The following is a 19723-nucleotide window of genomic DNA, read 5'->3' on the forward strand; positions in this document are numbered from 1 at the left end:
TATATGAATTTAATTTAATTTATTATATCAATTTTTAATTATCAATGTATTAATAGTATTAAAATACTCATTCTTTGTTAAAATAATTCTTAAATACTTAAAATTTTTAAATTTTCAAATACAAAACAATGATAATTCAGTGATAATAATTCAATTCAATTTATAAAAGTATGCAATTTTTCATCAATGTTTCTTGATGACGTTATCACGTAAAACTATCATCCGTAAATCGACTTTACAGATAAACAATTTATTTTTTAAGTGAATCTTGGTTCATATTAATATAATTTATTATTTTAAATAAATAAATTTGTGTATATTTTAGGCATTTTAAATTTATAGTGATTACTGAATTAATAATAATAATAATGATAATAAAGCTGACAATTTATTTAAATAAATTTATTACATTAAGTAGCATTACAGACAAATTCTGTATAGAGCCACAATAAAAATTAGCATTTAAATTAATTTCTGTCAATTACAATTATTAATTATTATTATTAATAATTTTTATTAATATTAACAAACTATTTACTAGTGATTATTCAGTAATAGGGTAATTAGATAATTAGAAACTCGACATGTAATTTTTTTTAATAATACATTTATTAAATCTAAAAATTTATTTCTTATAAAAAATTTTATTTTTCTGGCTCAAACTCGATTGTCGGAGCGCCGAAAGGATGAACGTCATCGGCCCAAGCTTCATCGGGGAGCTCAGTATCTGGTGTAGGGATGAAAGTGGGAAAAGGAGGTGGTGTTTCAGGCTGTCGTCTCGGTAGCAAGGTGTCGTATACGTGGACCAGAGAGTTTGTTTCTCCTGGACATACTTGTCCTAGGACCCATATTACGTTGTACTTGTAATTCACCCGTAGAATCTGTAATTTTTATTTTTTTTTTTTAAGTAAAAAAAATTGATGCATTGTAAAAAATTTTTCAATTTATAATTTTTTTTTTATATTTTAAGTAAATTGAAAAAAAAATTGGATTGCAGTCAAATAGTCAGGTTGACAACATTCCGAATTAATAAATTACTAGAACTTGAAAAGTAAATATAAAATATAATTAAAAATAATTAATTTTACAAATTTTAAAATTCCGAAAAATATAAACTTGAATAAAGAAAAAACTAAAGCTATATTAATAGAATCTTTCAAAGTCACAAAGTCTCAATAAATTAAAAAACATAACGAAAATTTTTACGCCAAAATGAATGAACAGACGAACACTCATTTAGCCGAAAAATGTGAATATATAGTTATTTGGATGAGTAACTTTCGGCCGAATCATTATTCATATGGATGAGTATTCGGATGAATATACGTCAGAACAAATTTTTTTCGAAATTAAATTAATTTTAACTCTTGAGGAATATAAGATTTATGTTTACCTATATTCGATAGCTCGGTGTTTTATAATTTATAAAATTGTTTTTCGGCTGGTATTCTAGTTAAGTTAATGTATTTTATGAACTTTGAATGTAGCGGAATTTTTAATTTTCTTGAGTTTTGATAATTCGGAATGCTGTCGATCTGACTGGTTAACCACAACTCAAAAAATTATATTAGAATATATCGACGGTCTAATTAGCAATTGGTCTAACTCCTTATTTTTTAGAGGGTGATTTTTTAACATTTTGATTTAGTAGCAGTCCGCTTATAAATTATTTGAATGATCTTAACTAAAATATCATACCTCTATTAAATACTAAATGGTTTTTAAAGTGATAATAAATTTCGAACTAATTGTATTTTCGTACAAATGGAAGATTCTCTAAAATGGAGTTAGACAATTTGCTAATTAAAACGTCGATATATGGTACTTAAATTTAGAGACATCTTATTTTATAATTTTTTTTTTATCAAATTAATTGTAAGGAGAAAAATTTATTAAAAAAGTTTTTAGAAGCTGTAAAAAATTTTAAGTACAATTTTTTAAAAATAATTTTCTAAAACTAATTTATTTTTCAAAATAGTATATTACACTACAAGGGCCAAAAGTTGAATTTTCGGCCCTGTGCGTCATTATGCCCGAGGCGAAGCCTCGGGCATAATGACGCGCAGGAACGAGATTTCAATTTTTGGGCCGTGTAGTGTATACGATTTTTCTTCATAGCCGGTCGAAAGTACGTTATTAATTTTATTTTTTTTAACTTTAAATGTTGATAAGTATGTTTTGATGCCTGCCCCGAAATTTGCGAGCGAAGCGAGTGCTGCTGGTCGTGGGGGCAGGCATCAAATACATTCGAAGAGTCAAGTCTGGTCATATTTTTTAATACAGTGAGAAAAAAAAATACTTTTATTAAGAAAATTTTCTTGATACAAGAATTCATGTTCTTGAAAATTTTCAAGAATATATATTTTAGCTCAAGAACTAGTTAAATTGATTGAAATAATTTTCACCTAATTTAAATAAAGCTATTTTCTTGTTTATCTATTATTCAAAGATAAATATTGATGCTCTTCTCTTCAGAAATTAATAATTAATAATAATAGAATATTTGATCGTCATCGAATTTCTTGTACCAAGAAAATGTTAATTAAGTAAAAGTATTTTTTTTTCTCAGTGTAATAAATTAATTTCATTTTATCAATGATGTATTATTCATTTTAATTAGTTTAACAAATTATATTAGTTATTATAAAATTTATAAAACAAAACATATCATAAGCTAAAAACTCTTATTGCGTTTTTTTTATCGTTTTCATTTTCAATTGAATGATCACAATTATTAATAATACTTCCATAAAAAACACAGTTTTCAAACTTGATATTAGAGCAATTAAAAATCGTATCTCCACTAAATATACAGTTTTGATAATTCATAATTTGATTATTCAAATTTAAATTTGTAGATAAGCATTTTGACGATGGTTTATTGGTAGGAGTATTGAATTGACTTTAATAGTACTTTGATATTAAATTAACAGACGATAAAACAACATTAATAATTATTTTTAAGGTTGAAGGTAGCAACAGAAATGACAGCGGTTAACAATTTGTTATAGCGACAGAATAAATAGTCCCTAGTTGCGAGTGTAATTACGCATGAGAAATTTTTTTTTTGCTCGACGGGCAGAAAGCGTCAACTTTCGGCCCGCTGCGCTAAACGAAGTTGCCCCTTTCTGCCTTCGTCGAGCAAAAATAGTATACACACCACGGGCAGTAAATAAGAAAGCCTCAGATCACATGTTTATTGACCTCGGCTTCGCCTCGGACAACAATTGCATGTGATCTGAGACATTTCTTATTTTACTGCCCTAGATGTGTAATATACTATTCCTCCCGCTGTTATAGAGAGCGCGCGTGTACTTCTCACAGGGAGTAAATGTTAAACTTTCATTCCTGCCATTAGGGAGGAAAGTACGTACTTTCGACCGAGGTATGAAGAAAAATTTTTAGTGTCTGCTAATTTTGATGTGATGAATATACGTAATACTAAATTAACTTAGTTGACGTTTTTAATTTTTTATTAATCATTGAATTAAAACTAAAAAATATTTTTTTAAAATTACACGAATAGTTTTTAAAATTTTTTACAAATGAATTTTTTTTCTTATTTTTTTTTTTGTAATAATTTTTTTTTGATAGAAAAAATTTATAAAAATTTTTAGATGTCAGCTAACTTAATTTCTATTGAATATACATAATAAAAAAAAAAAAACTTACTCTCTGACCACGAAATATACGATATCTATTACCCATATGTCCAGGCATTTTAGTACCAGGCATAACACGAGCTTTCTGGCCTCCTGAACCAATATTACCAGGCCGACGATGAGTTTTAGTTACACCATGAGTTGCAGGCATACCATGGAAACCCCAACGTTTCATTACACCTTGGAACCCCCGGTCAATTCTAAATTATAAAATATTATAATTATTTATAAAATCAGACTGATAAATGTTTTATATAAATTGAAAGTTAAATATTAATTGATTAATATCTTTACGTTTTGCCTCTGATATCAACAACATCACCAGGTCTGTAATGAGTCGCCAATAATGGCGTTCCAGGCTGTAGTGCACCGTTGGGCGTGACGGTAAAACGTGATAAAAGTCTTTTGGGCATCACACCAGCGTTATAAAATAATCCGCAATATTCTTTAGTAAACTGAAAATAAAAAAATTGTCAATTACATTTTGATTATTCAAAACAATTGATTAAATAATAATTTTAATGTTACTAAAAATTACCAATTGTGGGTCAGAGCTTTCAGCTCCGACAACCAAGCATCCCAATTTTCTCTTAGGAATAATATGCCTCGTCCTATGACCTGGTTCCCACTTTTCAGGAGGAATATATTTGATGACATGGTTGTCACAAATCTGAAAAAATTCAATTATTATTATTATTATTATTATTATTATTGTGTCTAATATATGACTTGAAAATCGGTACTTTTAATTAATAAAGAGAGCTAGTTATTTTTTTTAGCTGAGGTACCCGATTCAATTCTTGAAGAATCAATTTTTCATTGTTATTTTTTCATCATAATATTTTTTGGTATGAGGTCTCATACCATCAGAGAAAATCTTTACACATTCTCTAACAAAATTTGTCGAAATAAATTTTATTTGTTATATTTTCACCTAAGATTTTCTCTGATGGTATGAGAGCTCATACCGAAACATATTATGGTGAAAGAATAATAATAAAAAATTGATTCTTCAAGACTTGGATAGGGTACCTCGGCTGAAAATAATAATTTTATCTCTTTATTAATTATTATTATCATTATTATTATTGTTGTTATTATTATTATTACTAATTAAAGAGTTCTATATTTCAAAGCCATTATCCCCGATCCAAATTGATGTTAGACTAATTAAATTTTTACATTAAATTTTTATTTATTAAATTCTTTAAATTTTAATTTTTACTTATTATTTATTTTCACACATTATTGTCGGTATGAGCACTCATACCATCCTTGGGTGAATATATCTAACAACTAAAAATCTTTATTTTAATTTAAGATTGAGCAAAGGTGTTATATTCTTTACTCAGTGAGACTTTTTTCGGCCGACGAAAAAATAATAACTCGGAAAATGCTCAGACCAGGAATCGAACCTGGATTCACCCAAGGATGGTATGAGTGCTCATACCGACAATAATGTGTGAAAATAAATAATAAGTAAAAATTAAAATTTAAAGAATTTAATAAATAGAAATTTAATGTAAAAATTTAATTAGTCTAACATCAATTTGGATCGGGGATAATGGCTTTGAAATATAGAATTCTTTAATTAGTAAAAACACCGATCTTCGGAAAAAATAGTAAATTATTATTACTAATAACTATGAAAATAAATTAATAGCTAAAAAATAAATACGTGTAACAAAGTAGCGAGAACTTTCTTCCCATTCTTCAGCCACATCGGGTAAATCCCGATTTTACGGGCAATGGTGCCAGTTCTTCTTGATCCTCGAACCCATTCTGGAGAGGGTTCAATGGGTGCTACCTTCAAAGGAGAATAACATTTGCTCAACGGATCTGGAGATCCGTAGTTTGTCTCCAATACTTCTTTTACATATCCTCTGTTCTCCAGTGTCACGTCATCTCTGTATAACTTTTATTTTATGGTAACAAATAAATTAATTAATAAATTATTTTTTATTAAAATTATACTAAAATTAGCAGACACCTGAAAATTCGTGGAATTTTTATAATAAACTAATTATTATAAAATAATACATTTTAAAAAATTTGCACTTATAACTTTTTCTTTCATTTTCTAGATGTAAAATTTTTTATGAAAATAAAGAGCCGACACCTGACAATTTTTAGAATTCTTCTTATTGAAAAATTTATAACGAAAAAATTTTTAAAAAATTCCATATGTAGAAAATTTAAAAAGCAACGCATAGAATTTTTTACAATATTTTTCTAGTTCTAATTTAATTAATGAAAATAATTTAAGAAATTGTCATATGTCTGCTAACTTTGCTATCATAAATTTTTTTGCTACTTTTGTTTTTTATATTTTAATTATCAAATTTTTAGTGTCTGTTAAATAAAAAATTAATTAATTATTATCATACAATTTTTTCCATCTTAATTATTAATAAAAAAAAATTTTATTAAAAAATTTCACGTCAAGAAATTTTATAAAATTTTAAGTGTGAATTTTTAAAAATTATTTTTTATTTATAAAAATTGATTTTTTTATGAAAATTAAAAAATTATTAAATGACTGCTAATTTTATTATTATATTATTTAATAAACAAAATAATTACTGTTCGTGTCTGTTTAGGCAGCCAAGGTGGAAGACGTTTCCTTGGCTTGGGATTCAATTTACTGTATCTCTCACGATATGGAATTGTCAGCATCTCAACTCTAAAAATTAAATCATTTATGATAAATAAAATATAAATATTATGAAATTGAATAAATTTAATTAAAAAAATTACCTTGGTTTCAAAAAATTACTCAGAACATTCAGCCCAGAGCGAATTTTCATAAACGACCCCATTTTTACAATTAAAATTACAATTTTTCACTTTTTCATTGATAAAAAAAATTAAATCACAAACTATTCAACAATTAAAAAAAAAACAACAAATATTTTCTATTTAACACAGTTATTTTATTTAATGATGTTATTTATTGTAAATTACAACTATAACCTTTATTTTCCATGCTGCGCAATCGATAGTGCGCAGTCGATAATCGAAGTCAGCGCCGCGAGTTAAATTTGAATTTTCGATAGATCGATTGCAAAGTGACGGTTGCGAATTCCAAACCCGAAAGAGTTACTCGGTGAATTTCAGTCGTTGTAATAAGACCGAGATATTTTTTGTTGGTGAAGATGAGTTTGTAATATGTATCTTGTAATTATAATTATAATGAATAATGGCATGTCTTTAATTATCAATGATTTATGAGTTTACAATTGTTACAAGTGTTTGGTATTAAATTCGTAAATTAGGTGAGGATAAATAAAGTGGTGTTTGTTTAGGTGATATAAGTGCTGGTGGTTTGGAACTTTTGAATACTTCCTGGTGAAGCATTCAATTGTTTTATGGAGATTTGGCAGTATGGTGAGTAATTATTTTTGATATTATAAAATTTTTATTGTTGATATTTTTTTAATGAAAAATTTGGAACATTTCCTTGAATTTAATTTTTTTTTTACAATAATAAAATTAGCCGACATTTTTAAATTTTTGATTTTGCTTCATTTTTTAAATTAGAACTAAAAAATATTTTTTTTTTAATTGCACTTACAGTTTTTCAAATTTTCTACATGTCAAATTTTTTTTAATGTTTGTAATAATTTTTTTCAGTAAAAAAAATTATAAAAATTTTTAAATGTCAGCTCACTTAATTTTCATTTTTTTTGTTGAAAAAATCAAAATATTAATTGACAAAAATACTTTGATTTTTTTTTAATAAATAAAATGAGAACTTGAAAAATATCTAAAAAAAAATGTATTTTTTTAATTTTTCTTATTGAAAAAATTGCAACAAAAAAAAAATTTCAATTCATGTTTTTAAAAATATTTTTCTCAATTCTAATTTAATAAATAAAAAAAACAAAAAATTTATTTGACAAAATAACTTTTAATAAAATTTTTTAGAATACTAAAGTTAGCCGAAATTGTTAATTTTTTGAGTTTTTTTTTTTAATTATTAAATTAGAACTAAATATTATTTTTAAAAAATTGTACTTATAATTTTTAAAACATTTTAAAAATGATTTTTTTTTATTTTTTTAATAAAAAAAAATTCTAACAACTTTTAGATGGCTAACTTAATTTTCATAAATTTTTTTGATGTTCATTTTATATTCACAAGTATAATTGAAGTATCAATAAACATATTTTTTTTATTACACAAAAAAATTTAAGCGCCATAAGCCCGGCATTTTGTCGTGCGCGCCTCTGGCGGTAATTTTCCAAATTAAATCTGAGGTTATAAAATAAAAATAACGTGTGAGACGTATAAAATATATATAGTCCTTAAAATAAAAACAGAGTACCTAGAAATTATTAAATATTTATAAATTTAATAATTATTGAAAAAAAAAAATTATTTATAAGTAAATGATATAAATTTTAAACAATGTCGGATAATGAGAACAGTGAAGATGTTATGTTGCAAAGACACAAGAAAGAGCGCAAGGACCTGCAAAGTATTTATTGATTAATTTATTTATTTCACACTTAATAATAATAAAAAAAAATTAATAATAATTATTATGACACTGAAGTTAGCAGACGTCTAAAGATTTTTGATTTTTTTTTTATTAAATTACAACTAAAAAAATATTTATAAAAAATTGCACTTATAGTTTTTCAAGTTTTTTACATGTGGAAATTTTTTTTTAATTGTTTAATTGAAATTTTTTTAATAAAAAATTTCTAAAAATTTTGAAATGTCAGCTAACTTCATTTTTATTAATTATTATTGTTGTAATAAAAATATTAATAATAATAATTTTATTTTAGCACAAATTCAAGTTTTAAAAAAATCAGTAGGTAAAGGTGACAAAAAAAAGAAACGTGAAATAACCGAACAAATCGCACAATTAGAGTCAGACTTGGACCGCCGTCAGGATGAAGAGTTGAACAATTTAAAGCTGTCCCAAATAACACTGACTGGTTTGCCAGAAGAAACCATAATACTGCCAGAAGACGATAATGACAACGACAACGACAACCCGAAGATCTCAAAAGCGCAAAAGCGCCGAGAGAAGAAAGCTCTCGCGGAGCGGGAGCGAAATCAGCGAATCATCGAAGCCGAGGCGTTGAACGTCTTCGGGAAGCGCAACGTCGAGACCCAGACGATCAAAAAGATCCTGGGAGAACGCGACCTGATGATCTACGAGGTTCCCAGTGATGGTCATTGCCTCTACAACGCAGTTACCCATCAGCTGAAGAGCATTGGAGTCCCTATGAGACTCGAGGAGCTGCGTCACAAAACTGCCGAGTACCTGCGTCAGAATATCAACGATTTCCTGCCGTTCCTGACCAACCCAGACTCTGAAGATGCTCTTACTGAGGAACAGTACCAGCAGTACTGCGACAATGTCGCGACTACCAGTGCCTGGGGCGGCGCCATTGAGCTCCAGGTGCTCTCTCGCATCCTCAGCTGCCCTATTGAAGTCGTCCAAGCTGTTGGCAGCTCTTATATTGTCGGGGACGAGTTCGAGAGCTGTAAGAAAATCACTCTCACTTATCATCGACATATGTATGAGCTTGGTGCTCATTATAATTCTGTTACCAAGTTTGTTAGAGATGATAATGATGATAGTTGATTTTAATTTTAGTCACTGATATCACCTGATTATTAACTTGGTTTTTTGATGGATAATTATTATTTTTATTAAGATTTTTTTTTTCTGGAATATTAATTTAAGGGGAAACACTACTGTGACGGTAAAACAGGTGATTTTCAGGAATTTTTTAACAGGGAAAATAAAGGAATTTGGAGATCGGATTTTTTTTATTTTATTAAAGTTACATTAAAGATTATTACCCTAAATTTTTATTAAAAAATATTTAATTATTACGAAGTTATTTATTTTTATTTTATTTTATTTTATTAAGGGTACCTTAAAGATTATTATCCTAAATTTTTATAAAAAAAATATTTAATTATTACAAGTAAAGTTGATTTTCAAGAATTTTTTTGACGAAAAATAAAGGAATTTGGAGGTCGGATTTTTTTGATTTTATTAAGGGTACATTGATGATTATTACCCTAAATTCTAATTACAAAATCATTAAAAATCTTGTAGAGCGCTAGAAAAAATTCTTCCCTTCATGGTCACATCGATAACTCAAAAACGGATCATCTGAAAATAAAAATCCAAATTGCTTTTTAATCATTAAAGATGTATTTATCTTTGCACGTACGGAATTTTGAATATTTTAATTTAAAAAAAAAATGGCGACTGATTGAAAATTTTCTTATTATTTTTACTGTTTTTTTTAACCCGGCTAAAAAAATCTTTAAAATTAAAATTTTTCTAATTCCGTACGTACAACGATAACTACATCCTTACTGATTAAAAAGCAATTTAGGTTTTTATTTTCAGATGATCCGTTTTTGAATTATCGATGTGATTATGGAAGAGGAAATTTTTTCTAGTGCTCTACAAGATTGTTGATAACTTTGTAATAATTAAATATTTTTTAATCAAAATTCAGGGTAATAATCTTTAATGTATCCTTAATAAAATAAAAAAAATCCGATCTCCAAATTCCTTTATTTTCCCTGTCAAAAAAATTCCCGAAAATCACCTTTTTAACCGTCACAGTGGTGTTCCCCCTTAAATTAATTATTTAAATTTTTATAACTCTGGAATTAGCAGACATTTGACAATTTTTTGATTTCTCTTTAAAAATAAAGCAATTTTAGAAAATTACTTAAAAAAATTTTTAAATCAAGAAATTTTTTAGATAAATTTTTTTGTTTAAAAAATTCTAAAAATTATCAAATGTCTCTTAATTTTAGTATCATAATTTTTTAGGTAATAATTTATGCAGAAGTAAAGCTTGATCTATTTTTTATCTGAAAAAATAAAAAAAATCTCCAGAATAAAATTAAAAATTTTTTTAAACAATTTTAAGGTAACAATTTTTTTATCTTGCGATTTATGTTAAAAAAATTTTTTTTAATTGTACTTTTGATGAATACTATAAAAAAAAATATACCAAAAATTTATTAACCACTTTAAAAATCAGTTTTAATTTGAGGACTTTTCACGTTTAAAGGAAAAATCATTTTTTTAATTTTTCTTGGCTAAGAATAATTAAGTTAAATTAATCTTGAGTATTATTATTTTTATGATCAAAAAACTAAAAGTAAATAATTACCTCAATTATTAAGAGCTATAGACACAAAAAAAAATTTTAACAATTAAGAGATAGTTTTTTTTTAAACAATTATTTTAAAATCACTGTCACTTACTGCCAACGTACAGAATCTTTACAATTCACTTAAATATTAATAAAAACAAGAAATAAATTAGAATAAAATTATATCTGTTATTTTTAGCAATTAATTTATAAATTATCAAATAATTTTTTGAGTTTATATTGACAATATTTCAACTGCCAAAACTGATAATATAAACTAGTTTTATTATTGTATGATAAAAAGTTCAACGAAATATAAATATCATAATTGTTAAAAATTAAACTTTTAAGTATAAGATAAACAACTAAAATTTTCGAGCAGTAAGAAATAGCACAACCTAAATTCGCATTGACAAAAAACGTTTCATATCATATTTGAATAGTTTGTTTATATTTAAATAGCACAATTACGAGTTTACTTAAGCTAAATATTTGAATAGTGACTCGTTTTATATTAGTGTCGATGCCAATTGTTTGTTTTCTTACTCGGAAAATAGCTTAGAGTAATACATTTAATTATATTACATGTTAATGAACTAGGGATTGAATCTGATTATTTTGAACTAATGTATGCATATTAAAATTGATATTAATACGAATTATAATAATAAATAAAAAGTAGTAAGTAATAAACTTGGTTTATTCAACTGTTACAAAAATTAAGACATTTTATTGATCAGGTGTTTTTATTTCTTCCTCATTTTCTTTGTGTTTTGTTGGGTTGTCATCTGGTTTCATTGCTGGAAATAGCAGAACCTCCTGGGAAATATAATTTTATCAATTAATATTTTTTCATTCAAAAGTTAATTATTAAATGATTCAATTATTGCATGATTAACAAATTCAACATAATTAAGAACAACTCTTTATAAGTTTTCATTCAATAATTCCAATTTAATTATTAATAATTACATTATTGAAAATATTTTTAATTAAAATTATTCAATAATTTAAATTTATTTTTTTTCAATAATTTAATGAATAGCTTTTGATTAATAAATTGAAGTTACTTTTTAATTAAATTAAATTTAAATGTAGTATTTTAATTAAATTTTTCAATGACTTGAAAATATATTTTTCAAAAACGTTCTACATAAAAAAAATCGAAAAATATTCTAAGCACGAAATTAAAAGAAAAATTTTTTTATAATAAATTTTAAAGAATAATTTCTTATAATAAATTTCGAAAACTAATTTTTATGATATCCTTTATAATAAACTAGCAACCTTGCAGTCACTATGTGACTGTCGTGATTGGTGAACAATGAATAAATAAAATTTTGCTTTATTAAATTAATGACTTTTGTTAAATTGCATTGTACTTTTTTAACTATTGACGTTTTTATAGATATAAGCTCATCCCGATGTTACGCTCATCAAGAGCTTTCATTTGAGTACCCACATGCATTTTGATATATTTTTCATATATACATATACATATTATATATAAATATATGAAAAATTGATGTGGGTACTCAAATGAAAGGTTTTGATGAGTGTAACATCAGTATGAGCTTATATCTTTAAAAATGTCAGTAGTTCACAAGATACAAGGTCATCTCTTAATTATGTTAAATTGCACTGTACATTCTTAACTATTGACGTTTTTAAAGATATAAGCTCATCCCGATGTTACACTCATCAAGAGCTTTCATTTGAGTACCCACATGCATTTTGATATATCTTTCATATATACATATACATATTATATATAAATATATGAAAAATTGATGTGGGTACTCAAATGAAAGGTCTTGATGAGTGTAACATCGGGATGAGCTTATATCTATAAAAATGTTAATAGTTGACACAATACAAGGTAATTTTTTAATTATTGATATTTTTAAAGATGTAAGCTCATCCTGATGTTAAACTCATCAAGAGCTTTCATTTGAGTACCCACATGCATTTTGATATAATTTTCATATATACATATACATATTATATATAAATATATGAAAAATTGATGTGGGTACTCAAATGAAAGGTCTTGATGAGTGTAACATCGGGATGAGCTTATATCTTTAAAAATGTTAATAGTTGACACAATACAAGGTAATTTTTTAATTATTGATATTTTTAAAGATGTAAGCTCATCTTGATGTTAAACTCATTAAGATCTTTCATTTGAGTACCCACATGCATTTTGATATATTTTTTATATATATACATTTATAATATATATAAATATATGAAAAATTGATGTGGGTACTCAAATGAAAGCTCTCGATGAGTATAATGTCAGGGTGAGCTTATATCTTTAAAAAAGTCAATATTTTACAAGATATTTGTTAAATTGCACTGTAATTTCTTAAATATTGACATTTTTAACGATATAAGCTCATACCGATGTTACACTCATCAAGAGCTTTCATTTGAGTACCCACATGCATTTTAATATATTTTTCATATATACATATACATAATATATATAAATATATGAAAAATTGATGTGGGTACTCAAATGAAAGGTCTTGATGACTGTAACATCGGGATGAGCTTATATCTTAAAAAATTTAAATAGTTCACGAGATACAAGGTCATTTCCTAATCATGTATCTAGAGATAGAGCATTTTTGAATGCAGCCTAAATACTTATCATCATAAATTGACTATTGGTGAGATTGATATGAAACCTTGAAAAGGCACAAATTCAAATCAAGATCTTTGCAACGATACCAAATTTAACAATAAAAACCCATTTTATCATACAAATATATTGTTCAAAAATTTTACTTATTCTCTTAATAATATAGATTATAAAAAATAATTTTTTTATAAATAAAAAAAATAAAATAAATAATAATTACCTTAATATTATTAGAGTCAGTTAAGAACATAGTCAATCGGTCAATGCCCATGCCCCATCCTCCAGTAGGAGGTAGCCCATACTCCAGAGCAGTGCAGAAATTTTCATCGATCATCTGAGCTTCATCATCTCCAGCATCCTTATCTTTGGCTTGCTGCTCGAACCGTTCTCTCTGGACAATAGGATCGTTCAACTCAGTATAAGCATTACAGAGTTCCTTCTTCATGACGAAGAGCTCGAACCTTTCAGTGAGGCCCTTAGCAGACCTGTGCCACTTGGCGAGCGGCGACATGATCTGAGGGTGGTCGGTGATGAACGTCGGGTGGATGCAAGTCTCCTCAATGAAGTCACCCACCAGTTTGTCCAACAAACGCGCAGTGGTTCTCGGTGGAGGACACTCGACGTCATGCTTGATGCACAAATCACTCAGGAATTTGTTGGCTTCCTCGGTGTTTAATTTCTCAGGATCCGGGAACTTGACGCCTAGCTTCTCTTCCAGGGTTTTTATCATCGGCAGTCGTCTGAACGGAGGAGTAAAGTCTATCTCTACGCCTTCGCCTTCCGGACCGTCTGGGTGGTAGACTAGCTTGTGGGTTCCGTGGATGCTTCTTACCATTCTTGAGACCAGGGTCTCGGTTATTGCCATCAGGTCGTGGTAGTCCGCGTAGGCCATGTAGAACTCGCAGGATGTGAATTCGGGGTTGTGGGTCATGTCTATTCCTTCGTTTCGGAATAAGCGACCGATTTCGTAGACTCGATCGAATCCTCCGACTACTAACATCTGAAAAATTAATATTCATTTTCAATTATAAAATTTTTAATAAATTAATAAAAATTTATGATTAAAAAAAAATATTTGTCTTGTATAATAAAATATTTTTTTTTTTTTAAATTTAAATTCAGGTCATAGATTAGTTTTTAATTAAAAAAACTTTTTATATAAAATTTAAATTTTATTGATGGAAGATTTTTTTTTTTAATCATAAATATTTGAATAAATATTTTTGTTTTATTTAAAAATTTATGAAGTAATTTTTTTTGATGAAAAAAATTTTTTTTTAATTCTAAAATAAATTTAAGACAGTAATTTTATTACTGAGAACAAGAAAAATTATTTGGATAAAAATTTTTAAAAATTAATTATTAAAAATATATATTGGCTCTTTTATAAAAATACAACTAAAAAATGTTTACAACTGATTTTTTTCAGTATAATTGGTTTTTTTAAAACTTTAAATAAATTTTTTTTTTTTTCATAAATTTTTTTGCTAAAAAATCTTCTAAATGGGTGATTCGATTCTCTGTAACCATGTTTTTTACTGTCCCAGGCATTTTTTTATTAGAAAAATTGTTATTTTGTTACTAAAAAAAATTTATTACGAAAATAAAAAAACATTTCTATTTGGAGCATTGAAAACTAAAATGGAATAAATTTTGGTTTTTTTGCTATAAATTCGTAAACCACCGAAATGTCAGTCCCCTGGGCTGTCCCAGTCCCAAAATTCAAACTTTAAGATTAAATTTTAAGTTATTCGTCAATAATATATAATTTGGTCCATAATGTTTATAAACTTAATTAGTTAACTAACAATCTTCTTCAATAAAAAGTACCGAAAATTAATTTGTTTCATTAAATTCATTAAACCAAAGTTTGTCCCAGGCATTTTAAGAACAGTCCCCTGCCAGAAGTTTAAAGCCAAAAAAAAAATCCAGCGTGTTATTTTACCTTTTGTAAGGTTTATAAGGACCTAACTAGCCTTGAGTTAATAACCATAGGGCTGTTAGCGCTTTATCGCCATTTTATTTAGTGTCAAAGCACCGTTTGTGCTGGAAATATGTGTCTGGGCCACTTCAAAACTCAGTCCCCTGGTAACTATTTTTATTTATAATTTATTTATAAAATTGGATCCATAAGTCTTAATATTATTCTAATTAATGTAAACATTCATTGAGAACTTGAAAAGTTGAATGCATTGAAATAGTTTGCTTGATTTTTCTCAATTTGATAAAAAAAAAACAGTCCCCCTGGCAAACAGTCCCCTGTAATGTTATATGGCAAAAGATACACAAATATCGAAAAAGCAAAAATTAAATCGGCCGTTTATTTATTATGATTAAGCTGATAGTTTTGTAGCCCTTGTTAATTTCTTTCTAATGAAACCAAAAATAATTTAGTCGGACAATTTTGTACAGATTTAAGACGTCCTTACAGAGAATCACCCATATTTACATCAAATTTTTTACCAAAGTGAACGTTTTTTTTATAAGGAAAATTGAATAGAAATTTTTTAATAAAATTTATAACTATCCATTGATAAATATTAAAAAAAAAAATACCTTAAGATATAATTCAGGAGCAACACGCATAAAAAGATCCATATTTAAATCATTATGATGCGTAATAAATGGTTTAGCAGTAGCACCACCAGCAATCATGTTCATCATCGGGGTTTCAACCTCCAAAAATCCCATTTCATCAAGGAATTTACGAACATAAGCTATTATTTTAGCCCTTATTTGAAACTTTTGTCGAACACTTGAGTTTATTATTAAATCTAAATAACGCTGACGGAATCTTGTTTCCTAGAAATAATAAAAATAAAATTAATTAATAAATAAAAATTTAAAATCAATAAATTACTCACCTTATCCTTGAGTCCGTAGTGCAGGTGAGGAAGCATATGCAAGCAAGGACTCAGCAGCGTGATTTTCTTAGGCAATATTGAAAATTCTCCTAGTTTTGACTTAGTAGGCACCCCGAGAACCCCCACGATGTCTCCGCGACCAAGTTTGTCGGTGTCTCGGTTGAAAGCGTCCTCACTTTCGTAGTGCTTGGCGTTGGCCATGATTTGGAGCTTGAGACCCTCGCCTCTCAGGTCGTAGAAAATGAGCTTGGCCCCGGCGCGACGTATTGAGTGGATACGACCCGCGATACTGTGGACTTCTTTGTCGAAAATTTCTCCGGGCTTGACTTTACCGCCGAACTTCTCGATGAAGTTGTCCAGGGAGGACGACACATGGAACTTGTGCGGGTACGGACTGTCATTTGCTTCTTTTAGCTCGTTAATTTCTTTTACTCGTAATTTAAAATACTCCTGTTAATTTATGGGAATTGATTGATTAGTATTATTTTTTTATTGCAAATAAAATGTTTTAGGAAAATTTTATTCAAACGTTTGATGATAATTTTAAGATGTTTACTTATTATTTCAGTCTCATATTTTTTTTTTAATAAGAAAAAATTTATCGTTTTTTTAAATTATAATAATAATAGTAACTAGCAACCTCGCAGTCACTATGTGACTGCCATGACTTGTAAACTATAAATAAATAAAATTTTACTTTATAAAATAATGATTTTTGTTAAATTGCACTGTACTTTTTTAACTATTGACGTTTTTAAAAATATAAGCTCATCCCGATGTTACACTCATCAAGAGCTTTCGTTTGAGTACCCACATGCATTTTGATATATTTTTCATACATACATATATATAATATTTATAAATATATAAAATACATATTGTGAAAGGTCTCGATGAATGTAACATTAGGATGAGCTTACATCTTTAAAAATGTCAATAATTAAGAAATTATATTGTATTTTGTCAACTTATGACATTTTTAAATATATAAGCTCATTCCGATGTTACACTCATCGAGAGCTTTCATTTGAGTACCCACATGCATTTTGATATATTTTTCATATATTCATATATATAAATATATAAAATACATGAAAAATTGATGTGGGTACTCAAATGAAAGGTCTTGATGAGTGTAATATCGGGATGAGCTTATATCTTCGAAAATGTCAATAATTAAGAAATTATACTGTATTTTGTCAACTTATGATATTTTTAAAGATATAAGTTCATCCCGATGTTACACTCATTAAGAGCTTTCATTTGAGTACCCACATGCATTTTCATATATACATATATATATAATATATATAAATATATGAAAAAATGACGTGGGTACTCTAATGAAAGGTCTTGATGAGTGTAATATCGGGATGAGCTTATATCTTCAAAAATGTCAATAATTAAGAAATTATACTGTATTTTGTCAACTTATGATATTTTTAAATATATAAGCTCATTCCGATGTTACACTCATCGAGAGCTTTCATTTGAGTACCCACATGCATTTTGATATATTTTTCATATATTCATATATATAAATATATAAAATATATGAAAAATTGATGTGGGTACTCAAATGAAAGGTCTTGATGAGTGTAATATCGGGATGAGCTTATATCTTCAAAAATGTCAATAATTAAGAAATTATACTGTATTTTGTCAACTTATGATATTTTTAAATATATAAGCTCATTCCGATGTTACACTCATCGAGAGCTTTCATTTGAGTACCCACATGCATTTTGATATATTTTTCATAAATTCATATATATAAATATATAAAATATATGAAAAATTGATGTGGGTACTCAAATGAAAGGTCTTGATGAGTGTAATATCGGGATGAGCTTATATCTTAAAAAATGTCAATAATTAAGAAATTATACTGTATTTTGTCAACTTATGATATTTTTAAATATATAAGCTCATCCCGATGTTACACTCACTAAGAGCTTTCATTTGAGTACCGACATGCATTTTCATATATACATATATATAATATATATAAATATATGAAAAAATGATGTGGGTACTCTAATGAAAGGTCTCAGTGAGTGTAACATCGGGATGAGCTTATATCTTCAAAAATGTCAATAGTTCACAAGATACAAGGTCATTTCTTAATTATGTATCTAGAAATAAAGCATTTTCGAATGCAACCTAAATATCATCATAAATTGACTATTGGTAAGAATGATATGAAACCATGAAAAGGCACAACCCTAGGTAAAGACTTTTTTAACGATACCAAATTTAACCATAAAAACCCATTTTATCATATAAATATACTGTCTATAAAATTTTGCTTATTCACTTAATAATATAGATGATAAAATTATAATAATAATATTGGTAACTTACATTAGGACTAATTTCTTCTTCTTTAATTTTTTCTTTTTTGTCATTTGACTGAGGAGCTTCTGCAGCAGCCTTGGCATCTTTTTCAGCTTTTTCTTTAAGTTTTTGTTCAGCTTTCAATCGCCTTTTTAATTCACTGCAAAAAAAAAAAAAACAAAAATAAGTAATTTATTAAAAAAAAAAAAATTTATTCTAATAAAAATCCTAGAAAAAAAATTTTTCTTTTCTTAAACAAATAAAAATAAAAAATTATGAATTTTAATGGCAAATTTAATAAACACATTCAATAAAATTTTTTTTACTAGTTTAAAAAAAAATTATCAAATGTCAATCATCACCAAAAGCTTCAACAAACTGATTAAAATCTGACATAAGATAAAAACCCTGTTTGAAATAAAAATACCGGTCAACTCCAGTCGCTAAGAAAGCAACATGACGCAATCTTCCATATGGTGTTGCGAGCACTAGAGCCGATTGTGACAATGCCGGGACGAAATAACTCAATTGTTTGGTTATACGCACCAACATTTCAATAATAACTAATTAAATTATCACACATTTGATATAACATTAAGCAAAATATAAAATTACTCAACACCGGTAAGCCGGCACTCAGTCCCCAGTTCCGAGATTTATTTAAATTATTTTATCATAAATAAATATTATTTTTAGCGTATCAACCGGAGAAAAAACGTGGGAGACATGGTCACTATTTCAATACTGATAGGTTAAGTTTGTTTGTAACTAAAATATTTTTAATTATCCTCTCCACTCTCTAGAAAAATTTAATCAATATTAATATCTCTAATTATCACAAATTTATTTACCAGTTACTTACTTTTTTGATAGTTTTTCCCCTACCTCAGCCATCGTGCCCAAAAAACTTTTTTTTACAATTTATACAGTTTATACAATTATACTTTTTCGCTGCACTGGCATGCGCTGTTGGTACACACGGACTTTCGCTTCCCGCAGTTGGCAGCATTTTTAGTCTCGGGATTTCCGCGCTTTTTAAAAAAATAACTTTTTTTACC

The 19723-nt window shown here is 27.1% G+C and overlaps 4 protein-coding genes across 5 annotated transcripts in view; 2 read left to right on the forward strand and 2 right to left on the reverse strand.

The window, feature by feature from the left end:
- Positions 1 to 587: 587 nt before the first annotated feature.
- On the reverse strand, positions 588 to 6634 carry LOC123272752 (39S ribosomal protein L3, mitochondrial). Its single transcript, XM_044739745.1, has 7 exons — positions 6420 to 6634; positions 6246 to 6345; positions 5341 to 5577; positions 4201 to 4332; positions 3957 to 4117; positions 3673 to 3862; positions 588 to 881 (listed from the first exon to the last, which is right to left on the reverse strand). The coding sequence occupies exons 1-7, from the start codon at positions 6479 to 6481 to the stop codon at positions 645 to 647; spliced, it is 1119 nt and encodes a 372-aa protein (XP_044595680.1). The 5' UTR covers positions 6482 to 6634; the 3' UTR covers positions 588 to 644.
- A 136-nt stretch (positions 6635 to 6770) lies between these two features.
- Positions 6771 to 19723, forward strand: part of LOC123272755 (serotriflin-like) — a 153705-nt gene continuing 140752 nt past the window's right edge. The window contains exon 1 of the mRNA XM_044739751.1: positions 6771 to 7049. The gene's annotated coding sequence lies outside the window, so the exon portion shown is untranslated. The remainder of the gene's footprint in view (positions 7050 to 19723) is intronic.
- LOC123272754 (deubiquitinase OTUD6B) lies at positions 7999 to 9494 on the forward strand. Its single transcript, XM_044739747.1, has 2 exons — positions 7999 to 8143; positions 8460 to 9494. The coding sequence occupies exons 1-2, from the start codon at positions 8074 to 8076 to the stop codon at positions 9266 to 9268; spliced, it is 879 nt and encodes a 292-aa protein (XP_044595682.1). The 5' UTR covers positions 7999 to 8073; the 3' UTR covers positions 9269 to 9494.
- LOC123272751 (lysine--tRNA ligase) lies at positions 11497 to 19653 on the reverse strand. 2 transcript variants are annotated; one of them, XM_044739743.1, is made up of 7 exons: positions 19528 to 19617; positions 19093 to 19464; positions 18693 to 18825; positions 16329 to 16778; positions 16021 to 16266; positions 13685 to 14464; positions 11497 to 11633 (listed from the first exon to the last, which is right to left on the reverse strand). In XM_044739743.1, exons 2-7 carry the CDS (start codon positions 19215 to 19217, stop codon positions 11544 to 11546), a joined length of 1824 nt encoding a protein of 607 aa, XP_044595678.1. In that variant the 5' UTR covers positions 19218 to 19464; positions 19528 to 19617; the 3' UTR covers positions 11497 to 11543. The 2 variants fall into 2 exon arrangements, with proteins under 2 accessions (XP_044595678.1, XP_044595679.1); XM_044739744.1 differs by lacking the exon at positions 19093 to 19464 and having other exon boundaries at positions 19528 to 19653.

The sequence above is a fragment of the Cotesia glomerata genome, linkage group LG10 (assembly GCF_020080835.1).
Source record: "Cotesia glomerata isolate CgM1 linkage group LG10, MPM_Cglom_v2.3, whole genome shotgun sequence".
Taxonomy (NCBI): Eukaryota; Metazoa; Arthropoda; class Insecta; order Hymenoptera; family Braconidae; genus Cotesia; species Cotesia glomerata.

Excerpts from the sequence above, each read along its gene's own strand:
- LOC123272752 (XM_044739745.1), bottom strand. The coding sequence starts at position 6,481 with ATGGGGTCGTTTATGAAAATTCGCTCTGGGCTGAATGTTCTGAGTAAT. Across the intron at positions 4,333-5,340 it reads TTCTCGCTACTTTGTTACAC|ATTTGTGACAACCATGTCAT; the intron begins GTATTTATTTTT and ends GAATTTTTTCAG. Across the intron at positions 882-3,672 it reads GTATATTTCGTGGTCAGAGA|ATTCTACGGGTGAATTACAA; the intron begins GTAAGTTTTTTT and ends TAAAAATTACAG.
- LOC123272754 (XM_044739747.1), top strand. The coding sequence starts at position 8,074 with ATGTCGGATAATGAGAACAGTGAAGATGTTATGTTGCAAAGACACAAG. Across the intron at positions 8,144-8,459 it reads AGAGCGCAAGGACCTGCAAA|CACAAATTCAAGTTTTAAAA; the intron begins GTATTTATTGAT and ends ATTTTATTTTAG.
- LOC123272751 (XM_044739743.1), bottom strand. The coding sequence starts at position 19,217 with ATGTTGGTGCGTATAACCAAACAATTGAGTTATTTCGTCCCGGCATTG. Across the intron at positions 16,779-18,692 it reads AAGAAGAAATTAGTCCTAAT|GAGTATTTTAAATTACGAGT; the intron begins GTAAGTTACCAA and ends ATAAATTAACAG. Across the intron at positions 16,267-16,328 it reads ACTACGGACTCAAGGATAAG|GAAACAAGATTCCGTCAGCG; the intron begins GTGAGTAATTTA and ends TATTATTTCTAG.